The sequence below is a fragment of the Opisthocomus hoazin genome, chromosome 2 (genome assembly GCF_030867145.1).
Source record: "Opisthocomus hoazin isolate bOpiHoa1 chromosome 2, bOpiHoa1.hap1, whole genome shotgun sequence".
Taxonomy (NCBI): domain Eukaryota; kingdom Metazoa; phylum Chordata; class Aves; order Opisthocomiformes; family Opisthocomidae; genus Opisthocomus; species Opisthocomus hoazin.
The window spans coordinates 28,966,694-28,980,591 of NC_134415.1; the positions used below are offsets into that span (position 1 = coordinate 28,966,694).

Sequence of the window (13,898 nt, forward strand, 5' to 3'; positions counted from 1 at the left end):
CCCTCCTCAGCCTGATCCTTCAGCTGAGGTATAAATTAGCAGAAACTTTTCTAGTATATCTTTGAGCGAGAACTCAAAAAAGAAATACCTTTACACTGGTATTTTAACACAGCTTTCTACTTTTTAAGGTAAACCTTCATTTTCCTATTTCAATATTTAGCAGTCTCATCTGTCTTGAAATTGGAAGCTTAAGAGCTTTCATTAAAAATTTGACAGGGAAACCAGCAAGTGGCTTGTGAATTTAAAAACCAGTTCAGAGGAAGACCTCTCCTAACATTCAGTGATCATGGACAGTCACCTTCAATCTGCATCCAAAGTGTAATTATGCCATCTCTTAAGTCATCTTAACTGATTCTACACACTGTATCCAGAAACGCAGTAGTTCTGGTGACTTATGACAAATATGTTCCTCTTCTCATGTTTCAGATAACCCTTGGGATTGCCACGCAATGAAATCAAAGGTGCCTGTTTCTTAACCTTTCATTAAATTACAGAAAATAGGAAAATGAGATTGAAGTTAGGAAATGTCAACACTGCACACCACTGTAAACCCAGTCTGGCAGACTGTCATGAAAAGCAACATGTGGCTGTACAACTGTTTAACAAATGATATAAGACCGATTTGTTGATTGATTCAGACCGTAACGAAAGACATTGCCCGTCTGGAAAGCCTTTCTTCAGTCAGCCATCCACAGGACTGCAAAGGAGTATTAGAAAGCGACAAAGGGCAATGGTGATGAAATAAATAATTTTGATGTGGCTGACTAAAAATGACAAGAACAGCACTGCTGTACGGACTACCTCTTGGCTAGAAAAAAAGGAGGGAAGAAAAGAAGGAGACAAAAGACGAGGATGATGGTCTTGTATTCTTTGTTGATTTCTAGAGTCTGCACGTGCTCAGCATGTAGCAAGTTACCAATATTCTCTTTTTAGTCAAGCAGTTTTGCTGCAAAACATTTGCAGGACACCAACAATTCTGCCACTGACAGCACAGACTGGAGTTAAGCTGATTATAGAACAGTATCACGTGGACCTTCTTTTAGAAAATATTTTAATTTCTCTAAATTGACTATTTTAATAATTAACTGTTTTAACATGGACTGCAATAAGACCCCATGCAAGCAAGTTGTACAGAGTGTTGATTTTGGTTCTGCTGCACTAAAACTGTAAATCATATTGACACATGATCTTATACCTCATGAACCTGAGAACTCAAATCAGGTACTTAAAAGAAAAATGGATAAACATATTAACCTTATTGGAACAATAAAGAGCAAATAGGAAAATATTGGTATTATTCAGTAAGTGCTTATATTTAACATAGCTTGCGTTTAACTTTCTCCAGAATCATTAATCTAATAAGAGACTATTGAGGCTTAAAATAAAGCTATGTTTTTCATTTATAAAGATTAATAGCTATATTAAGTCACTACTATGAGGGAAACAGACTCCTCCCTTAGTTTCCCTTCTCTGTCATATAAATACCCAAAGAAAGTAAAAAGAAAGAAAAAGAAGACAAAAAGAAAAAAGAAAAGGCTGATTAGATCAGATCTATTATCAGAATAGCTAGTAAGCATGGCAAAATTTGACATAATGACACTTTACTGCTGAAGATGATATTTATTTCAGATTTCAGGCTGTTGATTTTCAACCACAAAAGCCAGATTACAAACTGCAAATGAAATAATATTTCAGCCTCACATAGTGACTCAGTGAGTAGAAGTGACAAAGACTCACCACTAGTAAAAACATCCCCAGCTTAAAAACAGACAGTAACTGACCAGCGGGAAGACTGGCTTAGTTACATTAACTTCCCAAATAAACCACATACATTCAAACTTTTTTTTTGGCAGGACAGCAGAGATTTAGAAGTGGGAAATATTTGAGGGATAGCACTATAGGAGGTCAGGGGTAAAAAGCAGATGGTAATTTTAGAGTTTTTCAACATGTACATTGCTTTAACTGAGCGAAGAGGCCAAGAAACTGCCTCAACGTCCAAGCTTTTTGGTGCCAATCTATCCCAATCAGCAAACGTCTTCCTGTACATCTGCCATATGGGTTCTATTTAGCAACACCTACATCACAGCGCTTCACCCCAAATAACCCTGCTATATATCCTGTTGTTTCTACTAAAATTTTACACAGCGGAAGTCTTCTTGAGATGCGAGTGCTGCCCAAGTAAGGGCTAAGTAAACACAAAAAAGGGTTGGCTCCAAAGCGGCATTTTAGAGATACGCACATGCATCACTGCTAAACGCACCTTCTACCTGAGATGCTAAACCTGTTCCCCTCAAGCAGGGGAAATATCTGCAAGTATTTGCACAGATGAAACAGAAAAGTGAAGAATACAAATAACGTTAATGACACTCATTACAAAATAACCCCTAGTTAACATAGGGCAGGATCCACATATAAGAATTCAAGCACTCTGCAATAAATGGCAGTGCCGTATTGATGTATTTGTTTATGGGTGGCAAAGACCAAGAATGAAAAGCAGCTATCTATCTGGGAGCTCATGGGAAAAGATGCCATTTCATACACAGTCCTGCATCCTTCAGACTTGCCTCTACCTTCCCTTACACTTATATTGCTGTCACTGTACTTTCAGTGCATAAGCTATTATTCACAGGGACTAGATCCACTGAATATCTTTTTTAAAAAATTAAATAATAATTTAGAGAAAATTAGAAAAATACTGCTTATTTTAGTATCAAAAGAAGAAATATGGCAAATGAGGATGTTCAGTTAAAAACCTCAGATTGTACTAATATTTTCTCATCATAAAGTGATTAGTTTTTAATAGTATTCCAATCTAAGTAAGTTTGTGAATCTGCAGAAACCACTCCTAATTGTGAGGAATTAATAGGTAAGGTATGTGCACTAAGAACAATACTGCAGATTTCAATCCCATTCAGAATCTTTAAAACTCACTATTTTTAATAACAAAACTGAAGAGTAACTATAGGCCTAATGCATTCTTCGTTGATGCTTGCCTAACCCTGCAAACAACTGCAGTCACTGGGATTCTCACCAGTGACGACTGTGGCAGCAGAATCAAGACTAACACCTAATCCCAAGGAAGCTGCAGATGAACGGGCCAGCAAACAGCTTTGACTTCAGATCTGCAGATGCTAATGTCAAAAAAAGTACATTCACAGATCTGTGGAAAGCCAAGGAATGTAAAATGTTCTCAAACACAGACATATAAATGATACTGCTTTCTCTGCATTGACTTCATACTGCCTTTTTTAAGAAAATGGAGTATTTGTATAAAGGGACAACTGCAAACCAAAATTGTATCTAGAAAGACAGAAATTTTGTTTAAAGACCGAGTCTGGTGAATTTCTGGGACTTCTCTGTTCCATTCCCAATGAGATTACGGGGAGCAAAAATGGTCAGAGGCAGAACATAAACCAGACTGGCACAACACTGCAACACAAGTACTATGAGAACTTCTCAGGAGGCCAACAGTTGGTCTTAGCTGTAGGTACTTTCGTGTTGTTTCTACATCCAGTAAGAATATCCACATCTCCAATATTTGTTTTTTCTTGAGTATTTATAAATGGATGAATAGAAATGCTAGTTCTTGAGCTCACTACAAACACTAACCTGCAGTTGAATAGTTTGTCCTTCCTCATCAGTTAGAGAGAGCGGATAGTCATGAGCCGTGTTTTAGGCAGACAAATTGGGCTGTCAGTTCTAATGTGTGAACTGGGCTATCCAGACACATTTTGGTTAGGAAGAAAGAAGCCTACTTATGAAAACCAACACCACTTAGAGATTAGTTTCTATTGTTTCCAAGGAGATTTAACAGGTTCCAGTACATATTAAACCAAGCACAGGTTGAATGAATGAAAGAATAGGATGGCAAGGGGGAAGGGGGAAAGAAAAGGGGGTGGGGGGAGGAGGAAATAAAGCGGGAGGGGAAGGGAGAAACTGAAGGTGGGAAGGGGAGAAGGTGCGAAGAAAAGGCGGAAAGGAGTGGAAGAGGAAAGGGGGGGAGAAAAGAGGGAAAGGGGGAGGAAGAAAAGGGGAAAGGAGGGAAAAGCAGAGGAAAAGAGACACTTCCAAAAAATATCTGCACTAGAAACTGAACTCCCTCATAATACATTGAAACATAGAAAAGAGTTGACATTCAGAAGAGACTTCAACGTTCACTCTTGATGTTATAACACAGGATCTTTGTTTAATATCCCACATTAATGAAGGAGCTCCTTAAGTGTAATATTACAATAGAGAGCATAAGAAATATCACCGAGGTCAATACTGCTCTATTAACTGTCATCCCGTACAGAAATATTTTCTTTCAATACCATTAATGCTTTCTCCTTCCCCTTGTTCTAATTTCTGAAGGCAGCAGAAACTAAAACTTCCTCCACAATAATTTCTGCTTTCTTCTTGGCAGACTAATGGTATTAGACTTGTGAGAGAAATTTACCTTGGCAATGTCTTATGCACACGTCTTTTCAAAGGAGATGTTGTTAGGAGGAATCCTATTAAGGAGGCTTTTTCGCTAGCCTCAAAACATAGGTGATAACACATTTTTAGTCATAAAGAGGATTGCTTAGTTTTATTTATTATTTTGAGAGAGAATCCATTAATCTGCTCCTGCGCATATCATGCATCTCTTTACATAAGAGTAAACTGAGGCTGCCTATTCTCCTTGCTGTACCGGATTCATTTTCATAGATTGTCAAAACCAGAAAGGATCAATATGATAATTTAATCCGATCTGCTGCTTAATACAAGCCAAAGATGTTCATACGGTAATCTTTGCATAATCAACTCAGTAATTTATGCTTTAAAATACACACACCTCTTTAAAAAAAAGTATTCTTATATCTGAATTAATGAAATCTCTCAAAGCGTGAAGCAAAAATACTTTAGAGAACCCCAATTTTAGCACGTTAAGAAAAAGTTTAACTAACGTGTAATAATATCCTGGTTCATTACAGTACTGTGACCATCTAAAATGCTCAAGCATTTTTAAAACTGTCAGTAGGTGCTTTTATTCAGATCAGTGCTGAAGGAAAAAATGTAAAATAGAGAATTTCTTTACACACAAGGCAGACTGTGACTTAACACTGCCCTAGGGATGCTGAAGTCACTTTGAGGGACCGTATGAAAGCTTTTAAAACAAACCCAAGCAAACTAACGAATGAGAAGTGTTAAGGGCTACTCAGTGAGGAGTGTAAGCACAACATGCTAACTGCACTACTATCATGGCAAGGGTTACGCTGAAGTCAGCATTGTCAGATGATGAGCTTGGAGAGTTTCTGTTAATTTTTGGAGCCTGAATGACTGCTAACATACTAGCAACAGTAAAGATTCACAGACACGAAAAAGCATATTGCTGATTTCCCCATAGCCTTGATTGCTAAACCTGCCAAATGAACAGCAATCTAACATAGCTCCACCAGCTTCCATTAATACTAGGTGAGGATCTGACCTCCCATTTTAATAGCTGGACTAATTAAGCTGGAATTCTGTCACTCTGTCTATTCTAACTGGGTACAAAGTGGCTGATGAGAATTTGTAAAGGCTATCCATTCATAAGGAAAATACAAACATACTTATGTGAAGCAACCCAAATTTTCTGCTGTTTCGTTATGGTATCATTTACTTTTCAAACAAACTTGAATTTGTTTCTTTATGTATCACCCGCTTATGAACTACACTTTCTGAAATAACAAGCAATGAAGATCAGCCACTGCAAACAAGCCATAGAAAATTCTGAAAACGTCCCGGTATCAGAGATGAGAGATATATGGGACATGTTTTGGTATCAACACTCCTGTAAGAAGTACGAATTAGCACTGCTCAGAACTGTAAGAGCTAAGACAGAATACAATATTTCAGATGGACTAAAAGCTGCGTTAGTGGCACTCAATAGGCCCCCCTCTAAACTGTAATTTTTAACCTTGCTACAATGTAAGGACAAATAAAACTGAGGCTATGGCTTTGCCTACACAGAGAAAACTGAAATATATGGACTAACCTCTTGAAAAAATAGTTGTATGAATGCCGCACCTGAAACTAAAAGTCATTTTATTTTGGAATAATTAGTCCAGTGGAATTATTTCACATGCGCAACTATTCTGAGCAAGATCTGTGGTGAAGCTTGGAATATCCTCTGCCACAGACACATGCTAGTAAGTAGTCCCACAGACAGTATTAAAAGGCATATAGTACTAATGGAAGACTAAAAGTAGAATTCAATCAGACTGACTAGCAATAGAGAAACAACAACAACAACAAAGTCAGATATCTACCATGATTTCCCCTATCAGCTTAGGCAGTTTTATATCCAGTTTTCCTTCTTAGAAAGAAAAACAACCCCTTTTTCTCAATCCAACTAGCTGTACAAAAAGGAAAATACCTAAAACACCCAGTCTTGCACATGAACACAGATTTAGTTCTACCACCTGAAGCAAACTAATCACTGGTTTCCACAGTGTTTGAAAGGCCAAACTTAAAAGACTGATTATAAACCAACAGAACTGAAAACTAGAGAATGCCTTAAAGTGATCATTTTTAAAAAGGGCAAACTGTTGTTTCTCCCCCTCCCTGCTCCCTTTTAGCAAATGCAGTATTATTTAAAGAAATCACTAGCGATACATTTCAAAAGTTTCTCCCTAGACTACACAAGAATCTTGATATTGTTTCTTCCTGTTCTTGTGAATCTGAGAGAATCCACCAAAACATAAGCACTGTCAAAGAAACTGTGTTTCAGAAGAACCAATTGTGATCCTTGAAAATCTGATTTTTCATAATACTGACACACAAAATTAAAAATAGAAAAGCATAAAATTTCTTTAGTAAAGTGCATTCTGCTGTGCTGCTAATAACCATTAGCTAGGAAAGTAAATGAAAATATGACACCTTCATATTTGTCATGCTTAAATGCTCATCAGCATCTGCTGAATGATTCAATACAAAGCATAACACGTACTCAAAAAACTTCCATACATCTAGACTTATGTTTCCAAATAACAGTCCATGGGCTAAATCGAAATGAAGTGTTCCTCTGGATCAGTCTGTAGTAACTTTCTTGTGCTACTCCACAGGAGATGCAGACAAGAGCCAGGACTTCAATCCCATGACAGCTCACAGAATCACAGAATCACAGAATGGTAGGGGTTGGAAGGGACCTCTGTGGGTCATCTAGTCCAACCCTCCTCAGCCCAGTATGACATTGCTTTACCCTTCCTTCTCTAGCTTCTGGACCACAACTTCTAAATTGTTAAGAATCGTGATCTAGGTGTTGCTGGCTATGCCCTGTCAACATTCTTCAGAATCAGCACAAAAACTCTCCATACCACCCTGCGTTATGTGTGATCAGAAATCCAATTCCCTCCCAGGATTTGACCCCAAGACAAGGCCCCAAATTTCTAACACTAGGTCTCTCGCAGAAACACTGGATGCTGGATGAAAAGCACCATTATCTTCCCACAATAAACAATTTAACATGCAGCTGTCACAAGAGAAGCCACTCTACATATTTGCTGTAAGTGGTTTTCAGACCTTGTCCTAAAAGCTAAAATAAAACTCCGGATCTTTTTCCAGACACTGCGATTTCTATGATGAATTTTATGTGACAATTCACAAAATGACAATGTAATAAAGTCCTTCCAAATGTGAAGGGAAGCGCAATGTCTGATAATGGTTTCACTTAAGATTACATTTTAAAACTGTTTGTTAAAGAAAATTTCTAGAAGAAAACTCCCCCCTAACAGGATAAGATTTCTGGAGAAGACGCACACTGGCAGATGTGCAGAAGTTCTTGTAAGGAATATGATGCTCCTCTCAAAGCTGCTTAAACTTGATTTGATTTCAGGTCTGCAACTAAATTTTTTTTGTAAATAGATTTAGGCTGTCAATTTCCAGGCATGCTGTGCCATCAGCATGTAGACACTGCTGTGACAAACGTGGAGGCTGTAGCAGCAAATTTTATTATAAACTGGTAATTGAATTGAACAGGTTTGCATTTGAATAGATTTACTGCAGCATGATCTCTGACATGCTGCATGGGACTGAAATCCTTGTCTGTACATAAAGAAACATTAAGATACACTGAGCTGAAATAATTCCTGCTGTAAGTCCATGCTAACCAATAAATTCACACCACTTTACACATGAAAGTATATCACCTTTTTTCATGTTCTGTGCATAAAGGATGTTGTCGAAGCCCAAGCCAAAAAAAGGCCTCACCTCCAGACTTTCCCATAGGTAAAAAACCCACCACTCATCTCCAAAAATACCTTACAACAACAACAAACGAAAAAAAATCTCTGTATTCCAAGTACAGCTCTAAAAGTGTACTATGAGTCAGTATGGTATTCAAAGTAAAAGTGGTCACTAAAGCAGGCAAGAAAACATGACATCCTTGTAGGTTCTTTTGGGTTGTCCTGTTAGGTCACAGGTAAGCAATACCCAGAAAGAAGACAAGCTAACTCTCTCCTAGGTGAAAAGGCTCAGTAATTAAAAATAAGCAGATATTTTACTGTGTTTTGACAGAAAAACTCACACAGTAAGAGTGGAAGAACTATGATGTGCCCAGGAGAGGAGCTAACAACGGGGCCTTCTTGTCAAAGAAAATCGCTATTTTGTCTTTGTACAACTTTCAGAAAAAGGTACATACTTCTAGGGTAGGCAATGTATGAAATTCTGACTAAAAAACTTGCAGAAATTATTTGCATCCATAGAAAATGACTGTTCATGCAAAAAATATGATTCACAATGTGCACGTGAATTGTCTACCTAAATTATCTCAGTTACCAAAATCGTGTGCAGAAACATAGTAAATCTGTGCACAGTTTTGGTAACTGAGATAATTACTTGTTTGTAGAAGAGTCACTTAATCTCCTCATGCAGTCCCAGAAGCTGCACACTAGACTTTTAATCATATATGTTAATGAATATGCAATGGGGCCCTCAAAATCTAGAAGAAAGGGTATAAATCTATTCACCTGTACGTACTCTTGGTAGCGCTGTTCCATTTCGAAACAAGTTCCTCAATATATCTGTATAGTAGATTACTAGTGATACGGGGTCTTAAACTACTAAAAAAGACATTAGGAAGCACAGTCCCTTTCAAAAGGTGCCATGCTCAGACATTTTCTTTCTACAGTATATTTAAACATCACAATTTAACATTTAAATAACTGCTTCCAGCGGTCAGTTATTTGAGAATTTTGTCAAGGAAGGAACCCTCCCATCACTACTCAAACAGTGGGGCAAATCCTGTGGTTCTTACTGAGGCAAAATCCCCACTGAATCTGACAGGAGTTTTGCTCAAGTAAGACTAAGGACAGCAGGATTTGGCTCACATGATCATAGCATCTGCCAAAGCATTTGCACAGAACAAGGTTTATTCTTAGTAAGTATAATCCAATAAGAATATGTCTGTAGGTGCGTGATTGTCCATCATCTCTCCACTGGTCTATGTTGTTCTTGGATTTTACCCTGATAGCTATATACTTAAACCTGTTTTAAATTACCATCAAATGATTTGCAAAAATCAGGCATCTATTACAGCTGACTTTTTAAGCACCGACAAAACAAAATTGTTTGGGACTACTTTCAAGTGGTTGCTTAACACAAAATTCTCTACCCTGGAGACAAGATTTAGAAAACTTTACACTGATTCTATTTTAAAAAGTTATCTAGCTCAGAAGTCCATGACATCTCCTGTTATTCTTTCTTGATGATAACAGTGCACTAGAATAATAATGTACACAACATATGCACATAAAAGTGTATTTTTGCTTACACATTAGCAGCAATAGAAGTGCATGGCAGGTGACAAAGATTTAAGGAATTGCCTCTTTCTGTAACATAGATGAATCAGGTTCCAGGTGAGACAGTACTGTTTCTTGGAAACATTTTCTTGTATTTACGTGTTATTTATTATTTTCTAAATATAACTGATGAATTAAAACACTAAGCATGTACTTACAGTGAATGGCAAGGGTTCTGACATTTGAGAGAAAAAAAAAAAGAAAGAGAGGTGGATTCTCCTCTTCTATATGGCATTATTTGCTCCAGTGTAGTTACAGTAACTTCAGTAGATATACTCCAGATTTATACTTGTTTAATTGAGAAGTAACTCTTTCATTTGTTCTGACGAAACAAAGACTGAGTTAAAATAAGGAAAAGAAGGCACAGTGCGTATTTCTGCCAGAACTGGGACAGATTAGCAGTGGATAAGGAATGGAGGACAGAAATCTTCGAAAATTCATGATGTTAAAGCTTTTAACGAAAATGAGAGGATATATCATGATGACTATTCTATTAGTAACCTACTGAAGGAGACTGAACACTGGGGTAGATTTTGCTGCACCCCACATAGAAATATTCCACAGAAGCTGAACACTATATAGATACACTTTGATTCCTTAACTTACAAACAGACTGTCAGGAAGCACAGGTATACATGAAAATTGCGTTTACAGTAACTGATCATAATACTTACCAATCTCTCTTCTTTCCTGATTGCCCTATAACTGTTGCACGTGTTTGCAGAGAGATACATACTGACTTGATCAGTCTTACCTTCTTTCAGCATGCCAACTTTTAGACACTTCATGAAGCGGCAGGCTTGGCAGGACTTGCGTCTGCGCTTTGTGATTTCACATTCATTCGTTGCTGGGCAGCTGTATTCTATGTTACCTGTAAGAGAAAGTACAGGAAGAGAGAGGTACTCAGAATCACTGACTAATCAACACAATGGATATATGAAGCAATTGCTGTTCTATTTAATTCTGGAATATATCAAGAGTAAACAATGCTACGGAAAGGAAACAGCTTTCAACTAAAAACAAAAAGCCGAGTTAAAGGGCATGAGCTTTACGACTTTTTTTTTTTTTTTAAATCTAGAGAGCTGTATGAGAAAAAAAAAAATACAAACCCACAATTAACGTGAGTCTGTGTCTGGCTCCATACATGGTCCCTAGCAAAATCCTTCACGCAAGTTATTCCTGCTGGTAGGAGAAGGAAATTTTGTCATTGATTGTCTGTACCAGGTCACATGCTTAGGTTCCTAGCCTGAGCAGTCTTTGTTTCCATTTTTCACCAACTTCATCTGTCCTTCTTCATCTAGAATACGAAAAGGGGATCGTCGTGCTTTAGTGCACAACCAGCTGTAACAAGTACTACAGAGCTTCATTCTTCTCCTTCCACAACATCAAGCACTGCGTACCAGGCAGGGCTTACCAGCATTGCTACCACCACACCTAACATGTTCTACAACAACTGCCAGGTCAGATGTCTCATCCAGGACATCTCCCCTTCTCTCCATGCTTTAGATAGAGTTCTTGTACTGAGAGGCATCAGAAGTAGGATCGTTCCTACCAAGCTATCAGAATAACAAATGCTGGGGGAAATGCTTGCCTCTGCCTCTCCCAATTCTCTTTAAAGCCTAGAACAAGATAGATCCTTAAATCCCTCCTGTATTTTTTTTTGTTACTGCTTAGTACGTATTATTTATCCTCAAAAATAAGGCAAAAAACTTGAATATTAATGGGCAAAATATACATGAGCAATTTTCTTTACATTTTTTAAAATTACATCTTTGGCAATCCAAGTCCAAATGGGAGAATGTCTGTTCACTTTTGCCCAGGTACCGTTGCATTTTTCATGAAAGAGCTTAGCTCAGGTTATTCATCTGGCCAGCCATGCATCCTATTGCCCATGACCACATTCAGTATGACAGACTTTGCAGCAGTCAGAAGTTTCATAAGGAAACTGACTTTTAAATAAAGTATCTTCCCCATCAGCCTGTCACATCTTGCTTTAAAGGTATTTCTTTACTTTCTAACCCTTTCCCCCTGTGATTAAGTGCATTAGTATCTTAATGAAAATGCATTCTGTTTATTGCCCTCCTGGGAAGCAAGAGGTCATCACACCAAATGCATAAATTGTCATCAGAGACAGTCCGAGCATAATTGCAATTTTGCTGCTCCATGTTTGCTGCACTCAGGGTCCGTCAAAGTGCTCTGAAACATGTGCAGGTTCTAATAATTAGCATAGAGTCTGCCTGGGACCACAGCATTGATGAAATATTTCAGAGTTAATCACACTTTGTAAACACTGATTTATATTGACTACCTTTCTCCAGACTGATGTCTCCTCATTAAATATCACATTAGTGGATTGCAGGATTGCACAAAGACTCAAATGCTCAGCAACTGCTAATTCAACAGGAAGTAATACTTAAACCACTTACATCTATTGAAAATTGGTTAAGTATTTATGATAAAGGAGGTCTCCATGGTGCAATGTATATTCTGCCAATACAACCAGCACACTTTGCACAACCTTTCCAGGCCTTTGCGGGCTTTATTCCTCCTGAACATTGCTGCATGGCTGACTTGGCAATGCTGCCAAGTAGAACAGATCTTGGTACGTCTGAATGCTAACGGTTACTGCTGACAAAACTCAGACTTTAGTCCTCCTTCCCTTCCTTAGCTCTCGAGATGAAAGCTATTTAAGAAACTGAAGGATATGGTGTGTAGGAAACAACAGTTCTTGCAAAACTTATTTCCAACATGCATTAGCAAAGTTAGGAAGTAACACTTCTGGAAGGATATGTAGGAAAGGATGGTAGGGGCAAGCTTAAAAAAAGATTCACATTATCCTTTCACACTCTAACAATGCGTTCTTAGTGTGGCACAACCACTACAGAAGCAGACCTTCAAAGCCCTTCACAAATTGTATCTAATTAACTTCATCACAGTATAGTACTAAATGTATTACCATTTCCATTTAAAAAAAAGGAAACAGGGAATCAGAAATACTTTGCACAAGGTCAGAAATTATCTCGACCAAAAACAAGATCAGTATTACAACACAGAATACTCCAAGCTGCTAAGTTCTGTACTGAGGCAAGTGAAGCGTTCCCACTTTAGCCAGAGTCCTTGTGCAGAGGCACAGATGACAAAGGTATGGATGTTGACACCAAAAAGTAGTATTCAAAACCAGACAAATATAAGCAAGATTGTTTATTTCCCTAAGTGAACACTTCTAATCCATATCCTCACATTTCAGTTTTGCACAAAATCCCATGAAACATAGCAAGGGTCTATTGTGTGCAGCACATTATGAACACACAACATAGTTCATTTTTCCTGAGCTATTACTCTGATCACTTAGATTGCAGTACTTTAGCTTAGAGGGAAAATTCTTCTATCAATTTAGACTGCTTTACTTTAATGAATTATATTTTACAGGAGATGTTCAATCTTAATTTTTGATGTTAGCAAATAAACTTGGAAGATGTTGGAAAGAGCTCCTCCAATGAACTCAGCAGAGTTACAGTAACTGGACTTGTTGCTGCAGCAAAGATCTACATCTGACCAATGGCCTCAGCTGGATCCCTAAAGCATTTCAGTATTTTAGAATACAGCTAGACCACAGTAAGAGTTCAAGGAAACTACTATTTTGTCACCACTTCATATACAAATGCAGTATTTTATCAAATATCTCTACTGATAGACTTCATTTCTGTCAGTGAGCTTTCCTTAAAAAAAAAACAACCCTCGTGGAATTTTCTAATGGATATGTACTTAAATACATATCATACTCAAAACGCGTTTCACCTAGCACTCGAAGTATTAGCAGATCTATTTTGGTAAAAACTTAAATTTACTGCACATTACAGGTCATTAGAGCTCTCATAATTTCTTATTTACTTCTATACGCTAAAAGTAAAGAAACAAACTATTTTAAGAAGTGTTTGGGAATCTGTACAATTTCATAGGTACACTACATCCATTCAAGATAGTCAACATGCTGCATTTTATTTCAGTAAGGAAAATTCAGAAGAAAGCTCTATCATTTACTTGTCTACTGCATGATGCTAGAAGCTGAAACTGAGCAGCTAGTAAGGGTGTAAGTTG

General features: G+C 37.6%; 1 protein-coding gene across 15 annotated transcripts in view; it reads right to left on the minus strand.

Annotated features, from left to right (window-relative positions):
• ESRRG (estrogen related receptor gamma) overlaps nucleotides 1-13,898 on the minus strand; it is a 412,075-nt gene that overhangs the window by 109,095 nt on the left and 289,082 nt on the right. For all 15 annotated transcript variants that reach the window (XM_075413010.1, XM_075413003.1, XM_075413011.1 and 12 more), the window contains one exon: nucleotides 10,555-10,671. In XM_075413010.1, the coding sequence (XP_075269125.1) occupies nucleotides 10,555-10,671 (117 nt within the window). The remainder of the gene's footprint in view (nucleotides 1-10,554; nucleotides 10,672-13,898) is intronic.